The sequence below is a fragment of the Aspergillus bombycis genome (genome assembly GCF_001792695.1).
Source record: "Aspergillus bombycis strain NRRL26010 chromosome Unknown contig00031, whole genome shotgun sequence".
NCBI lineage: Eukaryota > Fungi > Ascomycota > Eurotiomycetes > Eurotiales > Aspergillaceae > Aspergillus > Aspergillus bombycis.
Window position 1 is genome coordinate 275,064 of NW_019170033.1, and position 23,729 is coordinate 298,792.

Sequence of the window (23,729 nt, forward strand, 5' to 3'; positions counted from 1 at the left end):
TTGACCTCCTATCAATTGCCTATCAGTGCCACGGCTTCCCCATCCCATATTCGGATCTCACCGATCCGTCGGGGTTTGCGTTCCTGTGGATTACCCAGTGTCTCCTTGGGCTAATTACCCGTAGGCTATTATGCCGTATTCGGCCATGTCGGTGGGAGTCCGGTCCAGAATGACTAGCACTGAGGCGACTGGGAAAAGGCTGGACAGACCGAGGAAGACTAGGCCGGACGATGAATCCTTCGCGGGGAGGGACCTGGGGGCGAACACCCATTTCTACTGCCTTCGCTTCCTGCTTTTTTTAATCCGGGTGGGGATGCGTTACTAATTTTTTCCCATTTATTTGCCGGATACGTTACATTTCTCATAATTAGCTTCTAAGTTAGGGTTCTCTGGGCCCACTTTCCCCGGAAAGAGCCAAAGACATCTTGGCCACCACATGTGGATCGACAGTGAGTCTGTGCTAGGGAGCCACTCCAGCCGTTCGCTTTATTAGCCCGGTCACCAGTCAGGAAGGTCGAACATGCTCCTCAAGATCTCCACCTGCTACGCTACATCCCGCATTCCTCGTGACGTCTGGGAGACTCGTGGTGTCCCTCCATTTTCCCCAGGTCTGCCAAGCGGTCCGGCCGGAGAATTTTCTCGCGTTTTGGCCCCGGTGACGCCAGATGGCTTTCGGACGTTGACCGAAATCGTCCCATATCCTCAGCATTTACCGACAATGCTCCTGCTCGATTAGACTAGATGTGATCCAGATCCGATGCCGGGGAAAGATCCAATTTTGTTTCCAGCCGTGGAACCACTGGGCCCATGTCATTAGTTGTTCATGGCAGGGATATGTACTCCGGAGTAGCAGAGTGCAGCGACTAGTACGAGGATGATGCATGAGACGGCTGGCCCCTGTTCAAATTGAGAACTTTTCTACGTTTTCTTTGTTTCGATCTTGGTTTCAATCCTTTTTTTTTTTTTTTTTTTTCGGGTGTTTTGTGGCTGAAGCAGGAGGCTGGTAGGCAATGAGAACAACGCCGAGCATGAGTTAAGAGCTAATAAGCTCTTCGCGAGCCTTCGGAACCTGACCGATGGGAGGCACACACCCAAGGCTGGCGCCCTACATGTACCCCGGCCTTAAGCACCCTTGGCGATATCCAGCTCTTGGCCAAACGCAGGCCCACCGGGCAGAGTTTCCTGTTGGGGGGAATACATCAAAATTGTTTGCTTTAGCTTTACGGTTCAGAGGGTATGAGAGTTGCTTTTGGGAAAATGGTCGGTTATTCCGATGAGTCTCCCCACGCTTTGTATCATTTCCCCCCCCCCCCTCCCCCCCCCCGCGCATTGTTAGATGTCACCACCATGTGGGAAGGAATCTCCAGTCAGTGGGATCGTCTGGGGGATATAAGAACCTGGTCACCCGGCCTCCCTGTCTGTGCTACCATTGCATTGTGACCCCTCTTCTCTTTATCACTTGCGTGCTTGATCTCTTTCCTTGACTCTTCCGTGAGGTCGGTACCGAAGTCAACGCAAGTCTTTCTCTTCCCACAATGGCGGGCGCAAAGAAACCCGTCAATATTTTTCAGCTCAAAAACCTGGGCGATCCCAAACAGGTCTACAACTGGAGACTATGGCTCGCTGTCATCTCTTTCGGGCTCATGGGCGCTGCTCGAGGTGTCGATGAGGGTTTGATCTCCGGCGCTTCAACTCGAAGGATTTCCAGAGAACCATCAACTACGATTCGTACAGTAAGGTCGAGCAGACCAACATCAAGGCCAATGTCTCTGCTATGGTCCAGATTGGCTCCGTCGGCGGTGCTCTCTTGTAAGGCTCACCATATCCGTGGCGATACCCAGCTTAGTACCTCAACAACTAACTCTTGGTTTCACAGTGCCTTCTTAGTTTGCGATCGCATCGGCCGTCTCTGGGCTACTCGTCAGCTCTGTGTCTTGTGGATCGTCGGTATTGCCATCTTTATGGGAGCTAACGGCAACCTGGGTGCTATCTATGCGGGTCGCTTCGTTGCTGGTTTGGGTGTCGGTCAGACCGTTGTAGTCGGCCCTGTGTATCTTGCGGAAATCGTAAGTGAAGCATATTATTCCATGAAAATATCGTCCACTCACAAACATAGGCCCCCGCATCGGTCCGTGGTCTCTGTACCTGTGTCTTCACTGGCTTTGTCTACCTCGGTATCGTCCTTGCCTACTTCACCAACTATGGCTGCCAGGTGAACCTCGGAGATAACACACACAAGCGCTGGGTTAGTACTTTAGATCCTTAACAGCGGTCGCTAGTTTCCCTAACTCGTCAATAGGAAGTGCCTACCAGTCTGCACATCATCTTCGCCGGACTCATCTTCCTCCTTTCCTTCACCCAGTATGAGTCCCCTCGCTATCTGGTCAAGAAAGGAAAGTATGAGGAGGCCCTGAGGAACTTGTCGCGTGTCAGACATCTCCCAGAGGACCACGAGTACGTTGTCGAGGAGATCACCGCCATCCGGAACTCGCACGAGGCTGAGATGGAAGCTACGATGGGATCCGGCCCTATGGGCGTGATCAAGGAGGCCTTCCTGGTTCCCAGCAACCTGTATCGTCTGTACCTCGCCCTGATGGCTCAGCTCTTGTCCCAATGGTCAGGTGCCGGTTCGATCACCCTGTATGCTCCCGACCTGTTCGCCTTGCTCGGCATCACCGGGTCCAACGAATCGCTCCTGATCACCGGTATCTTCGGTATCGTCAAGTTGGTTGCCGCCATCATTTGTGCCCTGTTCCTGGTCGACGTCATTGGCCGCAAGCGCTCGTTGCTTATCGGTATCACGTTCCAGGCGATCTCCATGATCTACGTGGCCGGTTTCCTCACCAGTGTCCCGGATATGGGCGTCGACGAGAACTTCGTGCTCCCGGCAAACAAGCTGGGCGCCAGCCGAGGCGCGATCGCGATGATCTACATCTCCGGATTCGGCTGGGCCCTCGGCTGGAATTCCATGCAGTATCTCCTCACCGCGGAGCTGTTCCCCCTGCGGATCCGTGCCCTCGCCACTTCCCTGGCCATGACCCTGCACTTTGTCAACCAGTACGGGAACTCGCGTGCGGTGCCTAACATGCTCCTCGGCACGGACCACGGCGGTATTTCCCCGATGGGTACCTTCTGGTTCTTCGCCGCGGTGACCATCATCGGTTGGTTTTGGGTCCTATTCACCGTCCCTGAGACGGCGGGCCGTAGTCTGGAGACCATCGACCGTCTGTTCGAGCTGCCCTGGTACAAGATTGGTCTGTACGGCGCTCGGGATGCCGAGCAGCGCGACATGGTGATGTCGGATAAGGCGCAGATTGCCGAGCAATCCAGCATGTCGAGAACGTGGGCGGCAGGGACAACACGACGAGGGTCTAGACGGGCTGTTTAAGATGATATTCCTTCATTATGTTGCATGTACATTGAGATGAGCTAACATCCGCGCAACGGATATAATTCCTGGAGTCAACGAACTTACGAAGCTTACTTACGAAGCTCAGAATACCATAAATTATAAGAACAAGAATTCATTCTTCATACCACCTATCATCATCACACATTACATATATAAGATGAGAAAATAACCACTAAAAACCAAGCTCATCTAGCCCAACTTCCCCGGCAAAGGAATAATCACAATTCTCGCCTTCCTCGCCGCATCCTCCCTCACCCTCTCCCCTTTCTCTCCCCTCCCCAACCCAAACGCACCCCGTCTCCGATCCATAACATCCATCATCTCCATCTCCTCCACCTCCTCGAACGGCAAATCAACCCTGATCAGCACCCCCCTCGGCTCAAAGACCTCCCCATTCCACCGCTCAATCACCGTCCTCAACTCCTGGCTCCCAATAATCATATTCTGCTCCTCCCGACTCCGCTGCGCCCGTCTGGCCACATAATACGCCGGTATCGCGCCCAGAACCCCGACCATGAGCCCGCCGATAGCCATGACGCCGAGTCCCTTCCCGATAGCTGTGGTCCATTGTTTGCGACTCATCCGTGCGGTGGTCATAACCTCCGATGTGAACTTCTCCCAGTCGGCGGGTGTGATGTCGTACTGGGCGAGGAGGGGCGGGTATGTGAAGCCCGAGGTCGGATAGGCGGATTTGGAGGGGATTTGCAATCCGCGAGTGAGGAGGGTCTCTGGGGCGAGGTTTTGGGGAGTTATTGTGGATGAGGTTTCGGAGGAGTTGGCGCTGGGGGTATAGGGTGGTGGGTCCATTTTCAGATCGGTTTGTTGGTTCATGGCAATGGAGTATACAGAAGTACTTATTACTCTTCTATGCAACATCCACACTGAATATAGAATGCAAAATGATTATCCAAGATTGAGACTACACAAAAACACCCTCCCACTCTCACCCAATTTATACCCATGAAGTCTCCCTAAAGCGAAATCAGTGTATCACAAAATGACGTGAATCATCCAGGCATCCACGAAAAAATCCCACGACATCCGTATTCCATTCCCCCAAATCCCAATCCTACGTCGTCACAACCCCAGCCCATCTTGTCTATACTACCCAATCTGTGCCCCCAAAAAGGCAATCATGAAGCTTAGTTGATCTTGACAGCGCGGCTGAGCCGCCCTGAACCCCCTGTTCCGCTCGTTCTAGAACGGCTATGACCTCATCAGGATCGACTAGGCAGTGGTTTTAATGGTGCTGTTTAATGGAGCGTTGCGGGTGAGTCAGGGATCTGCGAGACTTTTAATTTATTGGGCTATTGGGGCTTGGGGGTCTAGATTCTGGGAGTAGGGCCGAGGTACTAAGATGTTATCGGGGGTGACTCAGGCTGCAATATGTTACTTCGGGTGCGGTGATTGTTTAGAGGGCTTTGTTGGGTCATTGGACGCTTTGTGGCTGGCGGCTGTCGTTATTGGTTGATGAGGGAGAGGAACAGGGGTGCGTGTCTGATAAGCATCTCGTGATTCGGGAGATACGAGGTGATTAATAATGACGAAGATTTTCTCAGAGCTAACAAGGTCGGATGTGATGGAACAACATTCTATACTTATTGCTTAACATTCATGATTTGCCTTTTCGATGGTGAACAATTGCCAAGAGCATACCAGTGCCTTTTCCGGTAAGTACCCCTTAGTTTGAAATGAATTGTTCTTCTCTTGCTTGGGTCCTAGCAGTTATGCAAGGAGTTTGGACCTCTTCGCCTTGGCCTTGCGATATACGCCGGACTTCAATCCGACTAAAGGCTTTGTCGGATCTATCCGATCAAATAATCTTTACGCCTGAGCGACGACCGAGTTCGATGGCTTGGCTGAGATGGATAGTCACTAGCGAGCCACTATAATCAAGTGATGCTCCTAGCTTTGGCCAACGTCTTTCCGGCAATAAGCAATGGTCATGACTGAATATGCCGCTGGCCGGCCTACACAGCCCTATGGTCCAGACAACTCATAGAAGACCCCCAAGATCTGCAGCGGATGGCGATTGGATCCCGATAGACCATCAGTTCTGACCCCCTTGCATTACCGGGCATTTCTAGAGCGATGCGATAAGGCCCTAGTCTTTTATGATCCACGGTTGTATCTGGAGACAGTATTCAAGAATCACAAGCGGAAAAGTCTCCGAAAGGTTGTGGTTATATTCAAAAGGCCACGTACGGAGTACATAAATCACATCCGTGACCAGTCAGATGCATTCCATGCTGTTTGTGACATGGCCTCGTTGAGAATCGCTACCAGCTAGGAAGCCCAACATGTCATCATGGATTCCTGTCACACCGACAGTCCCAAAGAACAGAAAGAATGAAGGGAGAGTGACATTGAGGGGATTTGATTTGACAGATCTTATCTCCGCGTCACGACACAATCTGGCCACATGACCGCAACTATAAATACCGAAGCTAAACCAGATGTGGGGAAGAGCAAACAATCTCCCTTGACGTCTTGACCTTCTCCTCATCCTCTTATCACCAGACTCAACAGCTCCCCCGTTCAGTCGCTATTAGTCTTAGAACGCCTCATAATTATGACCACCCGATACCGCGTTGAATGTGAGTATCGGCTTGAACCCCATTGGAAACTGTGAACGCTTCGCTGACGAATCCTACTGATGCTCTCAAGGTATGACGCACACTGGCTCCGCGGTCCATGGTGCTAACTCGGCCAGTCGCACCGTCGCGACCAATTGATAGAATGGGTCAAAGGCCTTCTGGCTGTTCCCTTCGTCCTGCATTCACAACCTACTGCTGTCTACCAGGAGCACGGCGAGAACCTCATCGCCATTGCGGCCGATACCCATCAACGTTATGCGGAGATCTTCCGAGATGTTGAGAATCTCATGCGCGATCACAGTACTCCTCTACCCCCACTGACCGATTTCGCCCGTACTGACTCAGGATAATCTAGTCCACCACCAAGAAACGGGAGCGCCCGGTAAATCGAAACTAAATCTCCTAGTTCCAACCGTTGGCTCCTTCTTCACTCCCCTACCCCTCGAAGACGCCTTCAAGTTCCAGGACGGTCAGCGCTTCATCAGCCGGCGTCGCTTCGTTGCCCCGTCCTTCAACGACATCCGCCTCATCCTCAACTCGGCCCAGCTCCTGGGCCTCTTTCGCACCTCCGGCGTCGATCTGGTGACCTTCGACGGAGATGTCACCCTGTACGATGACGGCGCCTGCCTCACCGACGACAACCCCGTCATACCCCGCCTCATCCGTCTCCTCCGGCAAGGCCGCAAAATTGGCATCGTCACCGCCGCCGGCTACACTGAGGCACCCAAGTATTACGAACGTCTCAAGGGTCTCCTCGACGCCGTCCACAACTCGGACGTCCTCACTCCGGCCAACCGCGACGGTCTCGTAGTCATGGGCGGTGAAAGCAACTTCCTCTTCCGCTACGACCACACCTCCCCGGATAAGCTTGCCTACGTCCCCCGTGAACAGTGGTTGCTCGACGAGATGCACTCGTGGCAGGACTCGGACATTACGCAGCTTCTGGACATCGCTGAATCCTCACTACGCGCTTGCGCCAAGAATCTGAACCTCCCTGTCGCCGTGCTGAGAAAGGATCGTGCCGTGGGCGTTTATCCCCTCGATCGGACGAAGGTAACCCGAGAACAATGGGAGGAGACGGTCCTGGTGGTCCAAAACACTGTCGAGCGATCGGTTGTCGGCACTAGACTGCCCTTCTGCGCGTTCAACGGTATGCCCCCTATCTGCGCCTTACACCCCCAGGTGTACTGTTCATGGAATGCAGGCCTGGCTAACATGAATGGTAAAGGCGGAAATGACGTCTTCGTAGACATCGGCGATAAATCCTGGGGTGTGCGCGCCTGTCAGCAGTATTTTGGCGGCATCGACCGATCCCGTACTCTCCACATTGGCGACCAGTTCTTGTCGGCTGGCGCCAATGATTTCAAGGTTCGTTAACAAACACTGACAAACTGCAATGCATTGTACTCATGTGTGTATCTTAGGCACGCTTGGCTTCGACAACAGCCTGGATCGCTAATCCGGCTGAAACGGTGCAGCTTTTGGATGAGTTGGCGATTATTGAGAAATAGTCTGCTTTCATTCATTACATGTTACTTTGTTTGTTCTTCGATTCTTCTCTGATTTTCGATTCATAAGCATTACGACTTACTGGTGTTATTGTCGCTGTTTGTTGGTTTCAGATTCATTGAGCGAGTGTGGGTTTGTCTAGGGGTTTGCATGAAATGGTGAATATACATTACATGAATTACGCTATACGGGTTCCGCTACGATGTTTATTAATGCGTACAGGTATGAAGAGCGATTTGAATAAGGGAGATCATAATTTTCATTCAATAATTCCTGTCTGTCATGATACATACGTAGCAGCCATCACTGCATCTCAAGTTTCGTTTTGTTCTTTCTGGCCAGGTATGTAAAAGGGAAAACGACTAATCTTCCCACCGGCCACGGATTCTAACCACCCAACTCATTAACGCCTTTCACTGTGCAAGTCCTTTGTTCTTATTCCCACGTTTAACAGTTTTCGTAGCAAGACCAGCTCGACTTGCCCTCGCCGAAGCTGGCGCGACCGGCCAAAATGTTGACAGTGTCCTGCAAGCCGAGCCAGAATTCATCCTTGGGACGACGGCGGGCCCAGTCGGTCTCGGTCGCCTCCAGGCCGTTGGCGCCGCCCATCGGGGAGAAGAGCACCTGGGACCCCTTGACGCCGATGACGGTCGCAGAAAGCTCGTCGGCGGCAATCTCCTCGGCGGACTTGCCCGAGAAGCCTTCGATGTGCTGCATGCATCGGATGGCCATGCGCAGGGCGCGAATTCGGTCCATCGGAGAGGGCTTGCCACCCTGCTGGAAGTGGCCGGGGACTGCCGCACGCGACTCGAAGCGGCCCTTGGCTTCTTCCTTGATCATGTCGGCGATGACCTGTGTGGTGTAGGTGCTGGAAGCGGTCTCGTTGCGCAGGATGATCTTTCCGGCGCGGTTGGCACCCTTGTCGTGGGCGAAGTTGTTGCGCAGGAAATCGATATCGCGCGCCAGCATCTTAATATCGATGCCTTCCTCCGGGATGTAGACGGCCGAGGCACCCACCGCGAGACCAGCGCTCGTGGCGATGTAACCGGACTTACCACCCTGGGTTTCGACAACGAAGACACGACGGCGGGAGGATGACGCGGACTGACGGATAGCGTCGCAGAACTCGATCAAAGTGTTCAGGCAGGTGTCGCTACCGAGGGAGTATTCGGTACCGGGAACGTTGTTCGAGATGGTGGCCGGCAAGACAACCATGGGGATCTTGAAGGCCGGATATTTCTCGCGGGCCTGGCGCAATTGGCTAACAGCGGTAAAAGCCTCGAAACCACCAACCACAAACAGACCATCGAACTTGAACTTCTCAAAGCACTTGGCAGTGGTCTCGAAGTCCTCGGACGGCAGGCTTCGGTTGGTTCCGATATCTGAACCACCTTCGTTAACCCAGGTATCCTGCTCCTCCCAACTAACCTCGCGCACAGAGCTAACGGGGGTGTCTGCGTGGTGCCGGCAGAGGCCGGGGAAACCGTTATGAACGGCAAGGGCCGTGTGTCCACGAGTCTGGCAGTAGGCGACGGCAGCGCGGGTGGCCTGGTTCATACCTCCGGCAGGGGCACCGACATGAATAATGGCAATGCGCATCCGCTATAAGACATTAGTTTGGCTTGCACACACGCTTGGCGCAGGACATGACATACCTTGTTTTCTGGGAGTATCAACTTGGGGTGGTCGGGGGTAGCAGTGTTCTTGTACGCGAAATGGTATTCCTTGAATTCGGAGTCACGCAGGTGCATAGCCTCGTCGAACTTGCGCTCATGGATAAGGTCGGCGACTTCCTTCGTGGCCTTGACTGCATCCATCAATGGCGTGCGCAGCAACTTGTTCTCGCGGACGGTGATGACCGGGGACGGAGAGTCGGGAGTCATATCTAAAACGGCGCGAACGGCTTCCACGCCCTGTAGGGTCGAGAGGGAACGGTCATAGGCACATGCTGCTCCTCCTCGTTGAGTGTGACCCAGGACGGTCACCCTAGTGTCCAGGTCAAGTCGGTTGGTCAGAATGTCCTTAATCTTGCTGCTGGTGATCTTGTTGAGTTGGCGGTCATGTGCGCCCTCAGCCACAATGACGATCGTCCTCCGCTTGCCTCGCTCCTGACGGTTCTTAGGGTCAAAGTTAGCATGCAGATGCACCGGCTAATCCCATGGTTCCGTGATCGCTTACCTTGGTGATGATAGAGCACATGTCATCCTCCCAACCGTCGCGGGGTGGCATCTCGGGGATGAAGAGCCAGTCGGCACCAGTACTGATAGCCGACATCAACGCCAGCCAGCCACAGTGACGTCCCATAACTTCAATAACGAAGCCTCTCTGGTGGGAATAAGCAGTATCGAAAACGTCATCGACAGCATCACAGATGCGGGTGAGGGAGGAATAACAGCCGATGGTAGCGTCTGTGCCGGACATGTCGTTATCAATCGAGCCCACCAGACCAACGATGTTCAACACCTTGTAAGGGACAATCTGCTCCTCAGTCAATTCGCCCGTCTTGATCAGTTCTTCCAGCAAACCAGGCCACTCGGAACGGAAGAGGTCGGCACCAGTCAAACTTCCATCACCACCGCAAACCACCAGGCATCAATGCCTCGGACGACCATGTTCTTAGCGGCCTTCAGGCGACCGGCACGTTCCCGGAAAGCCATGCTACGAGCTGAACCGATCAGGGTACCACCCCGGGAGAGCCAGCCACGGACATCTTCCCAGTGTACCTGACGGATCATATCTCCGCCATAGACCAGACCCTCATAACCTTCGTAGACGGCATAGGCTTCACACCCAGAGTAGATAGCCATCCGAACAACAGCACGGACGGCGCCGTTCATACCGGGAGCATCACCGCCAGAGGTCAAGACACCGATACGGCGGCGCTTGGCAGGCTCCGCGGGGGCGTGTGTCGGAGCCATCATGCAGATGATGGTCTATTAGAGAACTATAGGTGAACAATAAGAAGGAAGGTCAATGATTCGATCTAATGAGTGACAAACAAAGGGGGTCTGAATGGATAGTGGAACAGTTGAGGTTTAGATAACTTGTGTGACGGTGGGGGGGGAAAGAATTCCGGTGAGAAAAAGCGGGAGTGGGCAATGGTACGTCACTGACTGGAAGTTGATAAGAAAGTGAAACTAAACTCGATCGTCGATTCAGTAGTAGTTCGAGTGTTGTATCTCCGACTACGGGATCCCCCTGCAGGAAAAACTGACAGACAGTACTCCTGTATTGCTGATCTCCACGTGTTTCCCGTCACTTTATGCAGTTTCGGCGGGTTGCTGAGGGATTGAGAATGTCTGAACTGCAGGTCAGAGAAACACACTATCGTCACTGATGTCACTGACATTGCCTGTTCGGGCCAAGCGTCCGGAGCTATCACGTGATAGCCCCTCTAGGGCAGGGCTTGGGCCAGCACGTGTGGCGGCCGACTACGATCCGTGGCGGAGAGTGACGCCATCCAACAGTCAGCATGGAACCCCTCGAAGCACTGCGTATCAAACATCCAGGCATCTCCTCACGTTCTACGGTCTGGTTGGCTATAGGTACAATTTTTCTCTACAATTACTTCAAACTTGACCCGGTGAATGGCTCCAATGGCCCCAGTTTTATGATATCAGGCCACAGGGATCAGGATATCCTGTCTTACCATGTGGCTCGACAGAGCTTACCTCCCCAATTGTGAGAAAAACAAGCAACTCTGTTCTCTCTTGAACTGGGACGGTTATCAGTAATCCAATGGCACAGACATAGCATACAGTTCTCGTAAGATGAGTCCATCTAATATACGACTCTTGTGTAGATTACTTGACCCTTAAACGACCCGATATACAGAATGATGTTTGAATTAAAGCTCTTCTCCCGGGGGCTCCATAGTTCAGAAGCTGTTTTGTCTACCGGTCAAGGGCTCCACTTTATCACTATGCCTCTTTGGGCCACTTTTGTAAAGTAAATAACAAACATGCGATTATGCCACCTGGGAAGAAAAAAAAAAGGTGGTATACGCTGGTAAATTAGGTGAAGCAAATATTCTAAAGCAAGTATGATTATTGAGAGTGCTCTATGATATACTAGTTGCTCACCAGGTCTAATTGTACAATTCATGCATGCTGTCGAATTATATGCAACAATAACTACTCGTAGATATATATATATTCCCGTCCAGTAAGGGAAAGAGGTAGCAGCTTACTTCCACCCCAACCGGATGACAGACAATTTGATAATGTTAGCTTAACTGTCCGGTAAGCACGATTGTCTCTATTGTAAAAATCATGTATACTGTCACGAAAATTGCTGTTTCAAGGGCTACACAATAACGTGACTACATCGACCAAACCGGATCACGTGCCGACTCACCGCGTTGCCGGCAATCTAATCAACACCAGCTCTCCAAAGTCAATCTTCAGTACCTCCGTCTTTCTGATCCAAGTTCTGCCGCAGCAGGGTGACAACCGGCGTCATGTCCGATTCGTTCAACCTCCCTCTTCGTCCCCTGACTGAGAAGCGCGAACGTCCAGATCCGCTTCCCGTGGAGATTGCTCAGATTAATGCCCAGTATGGTTCCTTTCGCGATGTCACTGAGGACAGCCTCCGGGCCAAGATCGAAGCCGACAAAAACAAAGATCCATGGTCCGACGAAGAGGAAAACGACAACGCATCTGCCGATGAGGATACGACGGAGCGTCTAGATCAGCTGTATAAGCGTCGGGCGGCCATTGCCCAATTCGCCCAGTAAGCTTCACCCATACGGAGGATATCTCGTGCGCTAATCGCCTGCAGCCAGGCCCACATGGAAGCCATGTTCGCCCTCGACTTTGTCTCCCTTTTGCTTTCAAAGCATACTCCTCGGCAAGCCGAAATGTCCATGTCCGCATACCTGAAACAAGTTGCGCCCCTCGGATCGCTAAATTCGGAAATTGTCAATCCCCCGCCGAAGCCCGAGTCAGCGGCTAGAGACACCAAGAACGTTTCGCGTGGGTGGAGGCTGCAAAACTTTAACGCAGCGGCGAGCAAATTACTTGACTCCGCGACCAGACTCGAAAGCGAAGTCGCCTCGGAGACCAAGTATTGGAATGAAGTGCTGGCGGTGAAGGAAAAGGGATGGAAGGTGTCTAGGCTACCCCGGGAAAGACAGGCCCTTGGGGTACAATATGGCTTTTTAGAAGGTGAGATAGATCCACGTTTCTGTATGGTTTGTACCCTGACAGCCGTAGCTACACCAATCTTCCGTGACCGGGGCTTGGCGGCTCTGCGACGGACCAACGACGGAAGCTTGATACTAGACAAAGGTTTAATTCCACTCAAGGCGCGGACCGTGCGCGTGCGTGTGAGGAGTCGTGGCCAAATCACAGGGTGCTCGAAACACCGACTGGCTTTGGATAACACCGAGTCAGTTGAGAGTCGTATCCTGCAGGCGCGTGATACCGTATACGAAGAGGAACTGTTTCATGAGCTGGTACGTGAGGCAAGAGTACTGGGTAGCCAGGGGGTCACGACGCGCCAGAACCTAGTTCAGTTCCCAGTGTCGGAGGAGCAAGAGGTCTTGCTGGATCTTATCGATGACGATCAGATGTCGCCCGGGGATGAAGCAGTGTCTGATGAGCATACCGTGGTGGCAGACGCCCTTGGCCATGCAATCCGTATCCTGCTCGCCTACGCCCATCGCCAAAATCTACGCCGAAGGACACAGCTTCCAATTCCATTAACCCCCAAGCGCCGCCAAACCCCGGAATACCAGCTCCTCCGGCCAGTAATGGCATATTTGCAGCATAGCTCACATGTGCGATGGTTGGAGTCGTTGTTGAACGATATAAACCAAATTTTGAAGTCTGCTGGGATCCCGTGTGATTTTACAGCGACTCCCTTCTCGTCTCTCAGTTTCCAGCGTACCGTCAATGGGCTTCCAAAGGTAGAGGCTCTGGTCCAAGACCTCTTGTTGCCCTACGAGTCGACCTTTTCTGCGCAACTCGTCACCCCTCAAAGCTCATTCCGGGTCAAGGTTCGCACCAACGTCACAACACCACCGCTCGGCACTCACTACGAAATTTCAGTCAACATGCCTCAATATCCTGATGTCCGCCCTCCGAACCGCATCGGCTTGCAGGATGAGGTAGCCTCTGTACTCACGCATTTTGTGCTGCTGGACATCCTTACGGCCATCACTCACGCCAAGGGCTTATCCGCAAATGGCGTCAAGCAAGAGACAGGCCGCCTGTTGACTTGGCAAGCAGCGTATCCACATAATGGCGAGTTACTCGCCCTCTCCAGCGCCGGCCAGTACAAGAAAATGAAAGTGAGCTTATCGCGGCATGAGCTAACCGTGCGAACATACTCCCTGCGGGGCATTGATGGGTTTGGCAAACCGGCTGCGGACAAAACGCCGGCCATGCGCTCGCAGACATGGAAGTCCGATGGCACTCCCGGCCAGCCTAGCCTGATGGGCTTTATCACTGAAGTATCCAAGGAGTAATGGAAACTACCATTTGATCGAAGTGGGAGAGAACAAAGCAATCGGGAAACCCCCCTTAAAAAAAGGGGAAATTCAAACTTCTATCCATCGCATGAACTCAGCACAGAAAATAGGCTGGCACACTAATATACACAGATCAGCTTCAAAAACCCCAATCCAAGATGTTATGCATTTAGTGACTTGGAACGCCGCTATCATAGATAGTAGCATCAAGCACCCAACTCGAAAGATTCGATTGCATGGTCCAGCGTCAGTGGCTCTTTCAGCCGTGTCTCATGAATCCCGTACGCCTTTGGCAACCACGCGCTCACATCTTTTCCGATCATTATTTTTGCCAACGCTTCTCCAGCCAGCAAGCAGTTGGCCATGCCATATCCGTTAAATGCAGCAGCGACGTATTCACCTTCGCCCTGTCGTCCTGTCATTGAGGTTTCCGCACGTCCGACAACGGGCAGCCCGTCTGCGGAGAAGCCCATTATTCCACTCCACCCGCTCGCTAACCTCCACTGTTCCGCTCCGTCGTAGCCAAGGAAGTGTGGCAGCTTCTCTTGTAAATGCCTGATGGAGCCTTCCTCCACCTGACTGTCGTCCGATGATAAACAATGCTCAATTCGTGTGTCCTCTCCACCGAAAAAGAAACACCCTGTTTTCGTGTTCTGCATGAGATAGTACAAACCAGCAGCATACCTCCTGGACTCTTTGTCATAGATAACGGGATAATGGAAACCCCACGAGAGATCGCCACCGCGGTTGAGCATGATACTGCCTGCATCTTGCACCGTCATCGTTCCCTTGAAGGGATAGATTTGGCCACGGAGTCCTGGGAGCAAATGTCCTGCATGACCATTGGTACAGTGCGCGATCTGTGTTGCGCGTAGAGTTCCTCGGGGTGTATGCAGGATATACGGGTGGGAAGGGTTCGTCGCATCGGAAACGATAGAAGTAACGGGGGTTTGCGTTTCAATATTCAACCTATGCCCGTATCTCTTCAAGAGACAGGCAAAAACCTCAGTCACCAGCCGGTAAGGCCAGATGGTCCCAGCAGGCAGCAGAGCACCCCCAGCGCCGTCCAGATGATACTCCCTCTACACATGTTAGACACCATGAAAGCCATACCGACACTCAATCCAATCAAACTACATACCTTCAACACCTCCCTATCAAGAACCGTATAAACCCCTCTAAAATCCGGCAAATCCCTCTCCAGAGCGTTCACGCTCCTTTGAAAGCGTTCAAACCCACGCTCTTCCAGAAAGACCCTCGCCTTCACCACCTCCTGCACCTGACTCTCCTCTACTGCAAACCTTCTTACCAACTCCCTCATCCTCCGTAAATTCTCAAACGTAAACTGCACAATCTCCCCCGCACCCTCTCTTCCAAACTCCTCTGCCAAATGCAAATACTCCTCCCCGGCATTTGCAGCCAATTGACCCCCATTCCGGCCCGTTGCACCCGAGCATAGCGACCTAGCCTCCAGGACCGTGACAGTAAGATCCGGATGCTCATCCAACAGAGTAATCAGTACCGAGAGCCCTGTTATCCCGGAGCCAATGATCGCGACATCGGTTTTTCCCGGCAGGGAAGAGGATTGCGTATTGCTGAGGGGGTGTGGTGGGGATTGCCAGTATGAAGACGTTGGGTTGGGTTTCGGGAGGCCTGGGTCTTGGGTGAGGAGGGCCTTGAGGTCTGGAGTTTGCATTTTTGGGGCTCGGTTGCAGGGCTCGTTGTTGTTGTGTTCGGGGTATGGGTTGTGTTGGGGATGAGGTTGTGGTTTGGGGGGGTTTATCTTGAGAGGGGAGTGTGGGGTTGACATTAATGATAGGATAATTTGTATGCGGGGAATTGATATGATATGATATCGGGATATCGGGTTTTGGATTGTTGGTAAATAGAGAGATGGACTGGCTTTATGATCTACGCTGCTTTTCTTCTAGGGTATTTCTTCCATGCCCCGATTTGGATACCTTGTAGGGCACGTGTCTCTGTTTAACCCTGGAAGGCGGACATGGAAGGGTTATGATTCTCCTGCTTCTATCGTGGTTCTGGAGGACGGTGCGTATATGTCGTCGCTTCTCTAGCGCAATTAGCTACTCGTACTAGTAGCTAGGATGAGGAAGATTGGATGCTACTCTTAGGCACTTTGGCCAGGCTATAAGTTTGTGGTTTCATGAAAATACTTCGAGAGCACTATCAACACTAGAAACTACCATAAAAGCTAGAAATTCGAAGGTAATTGATACTAGTTACAGAATCAACCTTAAGTTCATAATGCAGTTGGTGGACAATGATTGGTCCGCTCAAATATCCGAGGTTAAACATGGCCGCGCCAACGTCACCGATCATACATACCCAGAACCATAGACAAGACCACAAAAAGAAAATCAACATACGCAATGCTGCTCCGACGCACACCCTTCAAACCCCTCACCCAATCTCTTCTATCTAGCAGAGCACACCTCTCAACCCGCACCAAGCCCCAAAAGAGTCTCCCAGCGGCCTACTATCGCGGCGGAACCTCCCGAGCCGTAATCTTCAAAACAGAAGACCTCCCCGCTGATCGCTCAGCATGGGATGAGATCTTCCGCCGCGTAATCGGCAGTCCGGACTCCAATGGCCGACAGCTTGACGGGCTCGGCGGCGGCATATCAAGCCTATCCAAGATATGCATCGTTGGCAAATCCACGACCCCGGACGTCGACATCGACTACACATTTGTCTCTCTGGGCGTCAAGAACACGCACGTCGACTACTCCAGTAACTGTGGAAACATGATTAGCGCAATTGGACCCTTTGCCGTTGATTCAGGTCTATTCCCTGTTAACACCGATGGACATGAGGACGTCGAACTGCGCATCCTGAACACCAACACGGGTAAGGTCATCCGATCTCGGTTCCCCGTAGTAGAAGGTGAAGCCGCAGCCTCGGGCGATTTCGCCATCGATGGTGTTGCTGGGACCGCAGCGAAGATTCAGTTGGATTTCCTGGATCCCGCCGGGTCGAAGACGGGGAAGTTATTTCCCACGGGCAAGGTGGTGGATGAGTTTGACGGCGTACGCACGACTTGTATCGACGTCAGTAACCCGTGTTGCTTTGTTCTTGCGTCCGAGCTAGGAGTGGAGGGGAATATCACGCCCGAGGAAATTGATGCTCATCCGACGCTTTTGGGTCGATTGGATGCCATCCGCAGACAGGCTGGTGTTGCCATGGGTCTTGCTGAGACGACTGAGTCCGTGCCCGGCAGTGTACCGAAGATTGGGCTTGTTGCTTCGCCGGCGTCGAATACGCGGGCGTCAGAGCAGGGACAGACGGCGGCGGATGTGGATTTGCTGGTTCGGGCGCTGTCGGTGGGCCAGCCGCATAAGGCGGTCCCCATTACCGTTGCTTTGGCGCTGGCGGCTGCTGCTCAGGTGTCGGGGAGTGTTGTGGCCGGGGTGACGAGTGGGAAGGCGGTTGATCCGGCAGGGATTACGCTGGGTCATGCTAGTGGGAAGTTGGTTGTTGGGGCTGAGTTTGGATCGGATGGGAGTTTGAGCCATGCGACGGTGTTTAGGACGGCGAGGAGGCTGATGGAGGGGAGGGTGTTTTGGAAGGGTTAGGGCTTTCTGGGAGTGTTCTGTACATTATTATGCGTGTGGCAGCAATGGTTCTGGTTATATTAGATTGTTAGTAAAGGAGCGATGTCTTGAAGGTGCAGCATTGGAGGCCTTCATCAAGCTAAGGGCTACTGGTTCATCTCTAGTTATGATGCTGAATGGAAACTATAGATCAATTCAAGTTCAAACTTCCGTTTCACAACAGCCTAGCTAAATGACCATAAAGAAAAAGCCACACAGACAGCCAACGCATAAAAGCAAGGAGATAACAAAGCGAACCAACGTCCTGCAGTCTGCAAATGGAAATGGACATAGAGATGAACAAAGTGTAGCACGACATGTTGCCTGTAAAGGTCAGGGTGAGAACAGCATGCGGCGTGCTATTTCCCCTGTTGCGCCTTTGAGGCTCACCACATCTGGCCGTCAAAACATGATGATAATAGGAATGGGACTGAATATAACAAAGAGATCGGTTGCATGTTCTGCATCGGAAAAGCTGACTGAAACCGCATCCAAGAGAAAGAACATCACCCATGTTCCCGTTATTCGAAGTTAAGCATTCCCCTTGTTCAGACTATCAGAGCTCTTGTTGGAAGGGTGTTTCCTCTGATTCAGTTTCCTGGAAACCTCCTCTTGCACATACCTCTTGCGTGCCGCCCATCTCGTGTATGGCTGCATTGATACCATAATTCCCAGCTTCTGTGTGTTTTGCACCACTACTCTTCTTCCCATACTGTCGCTCTATATCTGCACCTTGCTCTCTAGTCCTTGGATTAGTTTATTAGCTCGTGAATAGTTTAAAAAGAGCCTTTCTTTCTGATTTATTAGCCAGGTCTTCTCGATGATATTCTGTTTTCTAAATCCAGTAAGTGTTATAGATAATGAGACTGACGAATAGATCCCATGTTGAGTATCGTTTCTGCAGCTAGCTGCCCGGAGTGCAGCAGCAGCCTACTAGCCTAGCACCTTTGAATAGCGCATACCTCAACCGTGCCATCTATTGAAAGATTTATATTATATTTACAGCTCATTATAGCTGTTCACATGTGTATATTCTATTAGCAAGACTCTATAAGTCAAAGTATCCTAGGTAAAATAATCTATACAAGTACTTTTAGTACTTCAGCAGCACAATGACAAAACATGAAAAAGTCATGTTAAGGTAAAATTAAACATTATGTTCTCATAATGGCATGTTGAATGGTGAAACCAAGACCAACAACCCCTTTGCCATGAAATTAGTGCACTCACCTCTGCTTCAACATCCCACATCAACGTCAATCAGACGAGGGATCTTGCCCTTATTTGTGTTTTTTTCTCCAAAGTTCTCTTCACATCCTCAATGCACTTGTCGAACTTGACCCTGTTGGCTTCCTTGTCTCTGTTGTCGGTAACCAGGTACTTATACTTCCAATCGTCTAGCCAAGGTACCAGATTCTGATCGACGCCCCTCATTATTTGGTTCCAGGATAAGCCATGTCCCCGTTTGGGGTCATCCTGATTGTGACGGTACAACCAGACGATGGCATTTAGGTAAACAAACCACAGCCACGCGTCATTGACAGAGGCATCACGCTTCGATTCAAGGCTGCTTCTGACCCCACTATCTTTGGCGCGATCGATAGATTTACCAAGGTCATAAATGGACTTGACAGCCTCGTAAAACTGGAAGCACCAGGACTCGATCGCTCGAACGAGCAATGGAGCTTGTACCGCATAGAAACTAACTCGACGACCACACAATGGACCTAGAGAATCCTTGAATTGTGGCAGCGTTTCAACGAGGGGTGCGAATTGAAACCTTGGCTTCTCCCCCAAGAAAGGCACCTTCGTGTCTGACAACAGCATGTAGTTTCTATCGCCAGGGTCTGGTTTTCTAAGAGCTGGTTCAGGTTCGCCTTTGAAATGTGTCGAGTGCTTGTAAAGGTCGACGCGACCTTTACCCCCTCTGTAGTGCAGGTGCACGTCAGGCTTAGGTCTGCTTCCCTTGGATAACTCCTCTTCACAAGCTCTTTTAGTCCTGCAATCTAAGAACCTATCGTGTCGAAGGGCGGTAAATGCGTTTTTAAGGTCTTTGTCACGGACCACGACCTCCGAGTTCTGTTCAATATTAGTATCTGATACAAGTAGTACGTGGTATAGATGCCTGGCTTGCTCACCTGAGACAATGGCGCAAGGTAGTGACAGCTCAATATGGTTGCGTGGGATACATAGTTGGGGATACCCCTACTTGTAAGCGCGTCGGCTATGTAAGAGTCTGAGGAGTAATCGCGCTTTTCGACCCAGTATTTTGCAACCCGTGGCTCCATCTTTTTAACTTTGGGAGTCTGCATCTTGGAGTCGTAGCACTGGAATGCGGTGATTTAGTACTGTTGATTGCTACGAGGAGATGGAACTCCAATATATACACAACCTTCCGGTGTTGACCGATGATGTATTAACACAGGTCTCACACATCTAGCAGTGGCTATTTGGATACTACCGGCTCTACATAAAGTGTCGCACATGGTGGTAGTACAGTAATTGATTGAGTTATAGGATACAGCCATAAACGGACCCTCTCCTCTGGGCAGAACAGAAGTATTGTGATTGAAAGTGCCAGTCAGAATTCAAATATAGGAACTTTACCTGCTCTAGGAATCTCGCTCTTCTCCGCTGTGACTGAAATTGGATTATATGGCTTTAATCTGTAAGGCTTCGAGATTGTACAGACAAAAACACAACTTTTTCACCGGTTTTGTAGCTCATTAAAAAGTTTCATTCGTCGATCTGGTCCTTTGTCGAACTTGAAATCTACATGCATGAATCAGCAACATGAGCATGGCGTATTTCCGAGATGAGTTGTTGCTGCGTCTTTGTCTTCTTTCCTCCCTTGGGCTTACAACTAGCTACATAGCTCTAACTGCTCTCGAGATCTTCTTAGTATTCGATACATTACTAACACAAACTACTACTTTTATATGCGAAATAGTTTATAAGCAAAGAAATGTGGCTTGGCTGGAGCTGCCGCACCACATGTTTGTACGATGTGCTGCAATATTGGAGAGGAAAAAACGTAGTTAAGTCTGTGACATACTGAGAGGTCTGCATAAATTCAGTGAATTATGGGAAATTGGCCATTGTAAGCTCTGTATTGGTACTCTCTTCACCGTAAACATCTTCAGAGTCAGCTCGGTAGATCCGTCTGTTCAGCCGAAAAACTCTCAACAATTCCCTCGAGCCTGGCTGGTATATCTACGCCAATTATCTCTGGACTAGGGTGAAAAGACTCGCCGAGGTGGAAATTACATCACTATTCCCAAAGCCTCGAATTGGAAAAAATGGATATTGATTATTGGGAGCTCACTGTGGAGTATATCTGCCCCAAGCGACAACTACCATACAAAGTGTAAAGCCACTCAATTTCCTGGGGATGTAGAATCAAGTTGAGAAAATACCTGAGATATCTGAACAAGCTCTAACCCGCCTCGCTGCCCCAAGGTATATCGGTGAACAAGAGATCCAACGAGGCGTTACAACCATCTTGAAAGCGGATCTCTTGTCCACGGCCCTTTCTTCTCTGCCTCAGAAATGTCATACTCTAGTAACTTACCTGGCTATATCAGCTGAGTTCTAAGCTTTATTAGATATTCCCAACGCCTGTGTTCATCTCCGGTCACCAACCCCTATTCATGGAACTCTGGATGAAGAATTTCCAATGTGAAAATGAAATTTGGGAGATGGCTTGATACAATGAATTAGGATTGATAAATATATTGGGCGGTATTTCTATTAAAACAGAAGTAGAGTAGATGCATTTCTTCATGGTTTCCTATACAGCAGCCAGTTAGGGTACATCTTTACGTGCCCTTCCTGTCTTTGTTGTTCAATGCAATGCTTACGTTCGGTAATCACCATGTTAATTTCCACCAATTATGCGGCAAAAGGGGGGTAAATTACGGTATTTCGACATACCAGGCCCACCGGTGAGGATCATCCGAGGAATGTCGCCTACGCCGACTGTTTTCCTGTCGTTCATTGCCTCCTTGCGCGGTCAAACATTCGACACATTATCATGGCTGGCCCCAAACATCACCAGTTTAAAGATTATCCGGAGCCCAGAAAGGGGTGAGCGCGATTCCGACCTTCTCTTGGCAATGAAGTGGGATATTAACAATATGCATCCACAGGCCTCAGCTGCCGCACACTTATGACCGGAAGCCTAACCCGGCACTTCGCGGCGTCATCTTAAGCATTGGCGCATGGCTGTATGTTACTCCACATACAGGCAGTGTCTGCGTATGTACCGTAGCATATAAACTAATTCTCAAATAGGCTGGACTGGCTGTGGTTCCTGCCGCAAGTAATCTGGTCGAACGCGGGTTTTGGGTCACTCCGGACGATCCGGTCCCACCTGGATTACACCGAGCCTCGTTATGACCCAACTGTTGTCCCTCTGAAAGGCAATACGGGAGAAAAGACCGACGATTCTGTCGTGCACGCGGTATCGGCACCGGCAGTCAATTATCCTACGAAATACTACTCGGTCGCGGATTACCATGCGCTTTACAAATCGGGAGAGTTGACGCCTACTGCGGTCGTCAAGGGACTCCTCCCGTTGATCCGACGCGATTTGTCCACCCCCGGTAAACATTCTATTGCGTTTATTGACAGCCGGGTCGATTTGGTTCTTGCTGCAGCTGAAGAGTCTACCCGTCGTTACCAAGAAGGGCGACCGCTCGGCTTGTTCGACGGTGTTCCTGCCGCGGTGAAAGATGAGTTCGATCTCGATGGGTACCGCACTAACATTGGCTCCCTGAATGATTACACCCTTGAGCCAAACTCGGACGATCCGTCCATCACCAACTGGTGTATTCGACAGCTGCAGAAAGCTGGAGCAATTGTAGTGGGGAAGGTCTCGATGCATGAGTTTGGACTTGGTACGCATTCCTTACTGCATTGTCGTGGTATACTAACACAAAAAGTCAGATACCACTGGAAATAACATTCACTACGGCACTCCGCCAAACCCATACCACCCGGACTACTACACCGGCGGAAGCTCCTCCGGATGTGCATACGCCGTGAGCGCAGGCTTAGTACCCATCGCGCTAGGCACAGATGGTGGAGGAAGTGTCCGGATCCCATCGTCGTTCTGCTCTGTGGTGGGATTAAAGCCTACCCATAACCGACTTTCGCATTATCCGGGCGTCAACTATGCCAGTACCACCAGCGTGATTGGACCTCTTGCTGCAGACATTCGCTCTCTCGCCGAAGCGTATCATATTTTCGCCACACCAGGTCCAGATACACCATTCCCAGCCCCAGGCCCCCTCTCACTGTCCCCGTCAACCACAAGAAAGAAGCTCCTCGGTATTCCAGAAGTATGGTTTTCCCGGTCGACTCCGGACGTCCAACGTCTCTGCCGTTCCCTCCTGGACAAGCTTGTCACCGAGAAAGATTACGCCCTGGTTCCGATCGACATCCCCTTCCTCGTCGAAGGCCAGACAGCCCACGCCATGACCATCCTGACTGATGCTGCTGCTCTGCTCCCCGATACCACCAACATCACCGCTCCGAATCGCATTCTCCTGTCTCTCGGCCGTACTACTCCCGCTGCTGATTACCTTCTCGCGCAGAAACTTCGTCGGCTCCTGATGCAGCATCTTGCTGCCCTCTGGGAAGAATTTCCTGGTATGATCATCGTGACCCCTACGACTGCATGTGCGGGCTGGCCGGTTGTATCGAAGTCGGAGTTGAAATGGGGACTGAGTGATGGCGACCGCACGCTGAAGGCCATGGAGTACGTGTGGCTGGCGAACTTCACTGGCATTCCTGCGATTAGCGTTCCGGCGGGATATGCGGACCCGGAGGGGAAAAGCAGTACCGAGGGAACGGTTCCTGTCGGGCTCATGGGGAATGGAGAATGGGGTAGCGAAGAGCAGTTGTTGCAGTGGGGATTGGAGGCCGAGGAAGTCGGGGCGGACTTGCGTGAGAGGCCACCAATCTGGGAGGATGTCATTCAGAGGGCTAAGTGGGTTGGTTCTAGCAGTGATGCTCGAGCGACTGCATGAAAGAGACAAAGATAGATTTTAGATCCCCCCATAAAGACATTAGATACGGTGTAGGTATATGTTCGCATCACGAACGATAGTGTACAATGAACCATC

At 51.4% G+C, this 23,729-nt stretch overlaps 9 protein-coding genes across 9 annotated transcripts; 5 read left to right on the forward strand and 4 right to left on the reverse strand.

The window, feature by feature from the left end:
- Positions 1-1,535: 1,535 nt before the first annotated feature.
- ABOM_004598 (putative MFS quinate transporter) lies at positions 1,536-3,388 on the forward strand (the record flags this gene model as incomplete). Its single annotated transcript, XM_022531727.1, has 5 exons — positions 1,536-1,733; positions 1,784-1,809; positions 1,877-2,066; positions 2,117-2,245; positions 2,300-3,388. The coding sequence occupies 5 exons, from the start codon at positions 1,536-1,538 to the stop codon at positions 3,386-3,388; spliced, it is 1,632 nt and encodes a 543-aa protein (XP_022390194.1).
- Positions 3,389-3,601: 213 nt separating this feature from the next.
- On the reverse strand, positions 3,602-4,219 carry ABOM_004599 (uncharacterized protein; the record flags this gene model as incomplete). The annotated part of the gene is made up of 1 exon (XM_022531728.1): positions 3,602-4,219. The coding sequence occupies one exon, from the start codon at positions 4,217-4,219 to the stop codon at positions 3,602-3,604; it is 618 nt and encodes a 205-aa protein (XP_022390262.1).
- A 1,765-nt stretch (positions 4,220-5,984) lies between these two features.
- isn1 (IMP 5'-nucleotidase ISN1) lies at positions 5,985-7,520 on the forward strand (the record flags this gene model as incomplete). The annotated part of the gene is made up of 5 exons (XM_022531729.1): positions 5,985-6,009; positions 6,080-6,102; positions 6,126-6,309; positions 6,365-7,377; positions 7,434-7,520. The coding sequence occupies 5 exons, from the start codon at positions 5,985-5,987 to the stop codon at positions 7,518-7,520; spliced, it is 1,332 nt and encodes a 443-aa protein (XP_022390270.1).
- A 445-nt stretch (positions 7,521-7,965) lies between these two features.
- ABOM_004601 (ATP-dependent 6-phosphofructokinase) lies at positions 7,966-10,436 on the reverse strand (the record flags this gene model as incomplete). The annotated part of the gene is made up of 4 exons (XM_022531730.1): positions 7,966-9,120; positions 9,174-9,635; positions 9,697-10,020; positions 10,083-10,436. 4 exons carry the CDS (start codon positions 10,434-10,436, stop codon positions 7,966-7,968), a joined length of 2,295 nt encoding a protein of 764 aa, XP_022390269.1.
- Positions 10,437-11,977: 1,541 nt separating this feature from the next.
- Positions 11,978-13,987, forward strand: ABOM_004602 (mediator of RNA polymerase II transcription subunit 17; the record flags this gene model as incomplete). Its single annotated transcript, XM_022531731.1, has 3 exons — positions 11,978-12,249; positions 12,298-12,683; positions 12,732-13,987. 3 exons carry the CDS (start codon positions 11,978-11,980, stop codon positions 13,985-13,987), a joined length of 1,914 nt encoding a protein of 637 aa, XP_022390272.1.
- A 209-nt stretch (positions 13,988-14,196) lies between these two features.
- On the reverse strand, positions 14,197-15,686 carry ABOM_004603 (NAD(P)/FAD-dependent oxidoreductase; the record flags this gene model as incomplete). The annotated part of the gene is made up of 2 exons (XM_022531732.1): positions 14,197-15,072; positions 15,132-15,686. The coding sequence occupies 2 exons, from the start codon at positions 15,684-15,686 to the stop codon at positions 14,197-14,199; spliced, it is 1,431 nt and encodes a 476-aa protein (XP_022390271.1).
- Positions 15,687-16,380: 694 nt separating this feature from the next.
- ABOM_004604 (DUF453 domain protein) lies at positions 16,381-17,583 on the forward strand (the record flags this gene model as incomplete). Its single annotated transcript, XM_022531733.1, has 1 exon — positions 16,381-17,583. The coding sequence occupies one exon, from the start codon at positions 16,381-16,383 to the stop codon at positions 17,581-17,583; it is 1,203 nt and encodes a 400-aa protein (XP_022390266.1).
- A 1,278-nt stretch (positions 17,584-18,861) lies between these two features.
- ABOM_004605 (uncharacterized protein) lies at positions 18,862-19,913 on the reverse strand (the record flags this gene model as incomplete). The annotated part of the gene is made up of 2 exons (XM_022531734.1): positions 18,862-19,680; positions 19,740-19,913. The coding sequence occupies 2 exons, from the start codon at positions 19,911-19,913 to the stop codon at positions 18,862-18,864; spliced, it is 993 nt and encodes a 330-aa protein (XP_022390265.1).
- A 1,721-nt stretch (positions 19,914-21,634) lies between these two features.
- ABOM_004606 (amidase) lies at positions 21,635-23,633 on the forward strand (the record flags this gene model as incomplete). The annotated part of the gene is made up of 4 exons (XM_022531735.1): positions 21,635-21,687; positions 21,750-21,827; positions 21,895-22,499; positions 22,549-23,633. The coding sequence occupies 4 exons, from the start codon at positions 21,635-21,637 to the stop codon at positions 23,631-23,633; spliced, it is 1,821 nt and encodes a 606-aa protein (XP_022390268.1).
- Between the last annotated feature and the right edge of the window lie 96 nt (positions 23,634-23,729).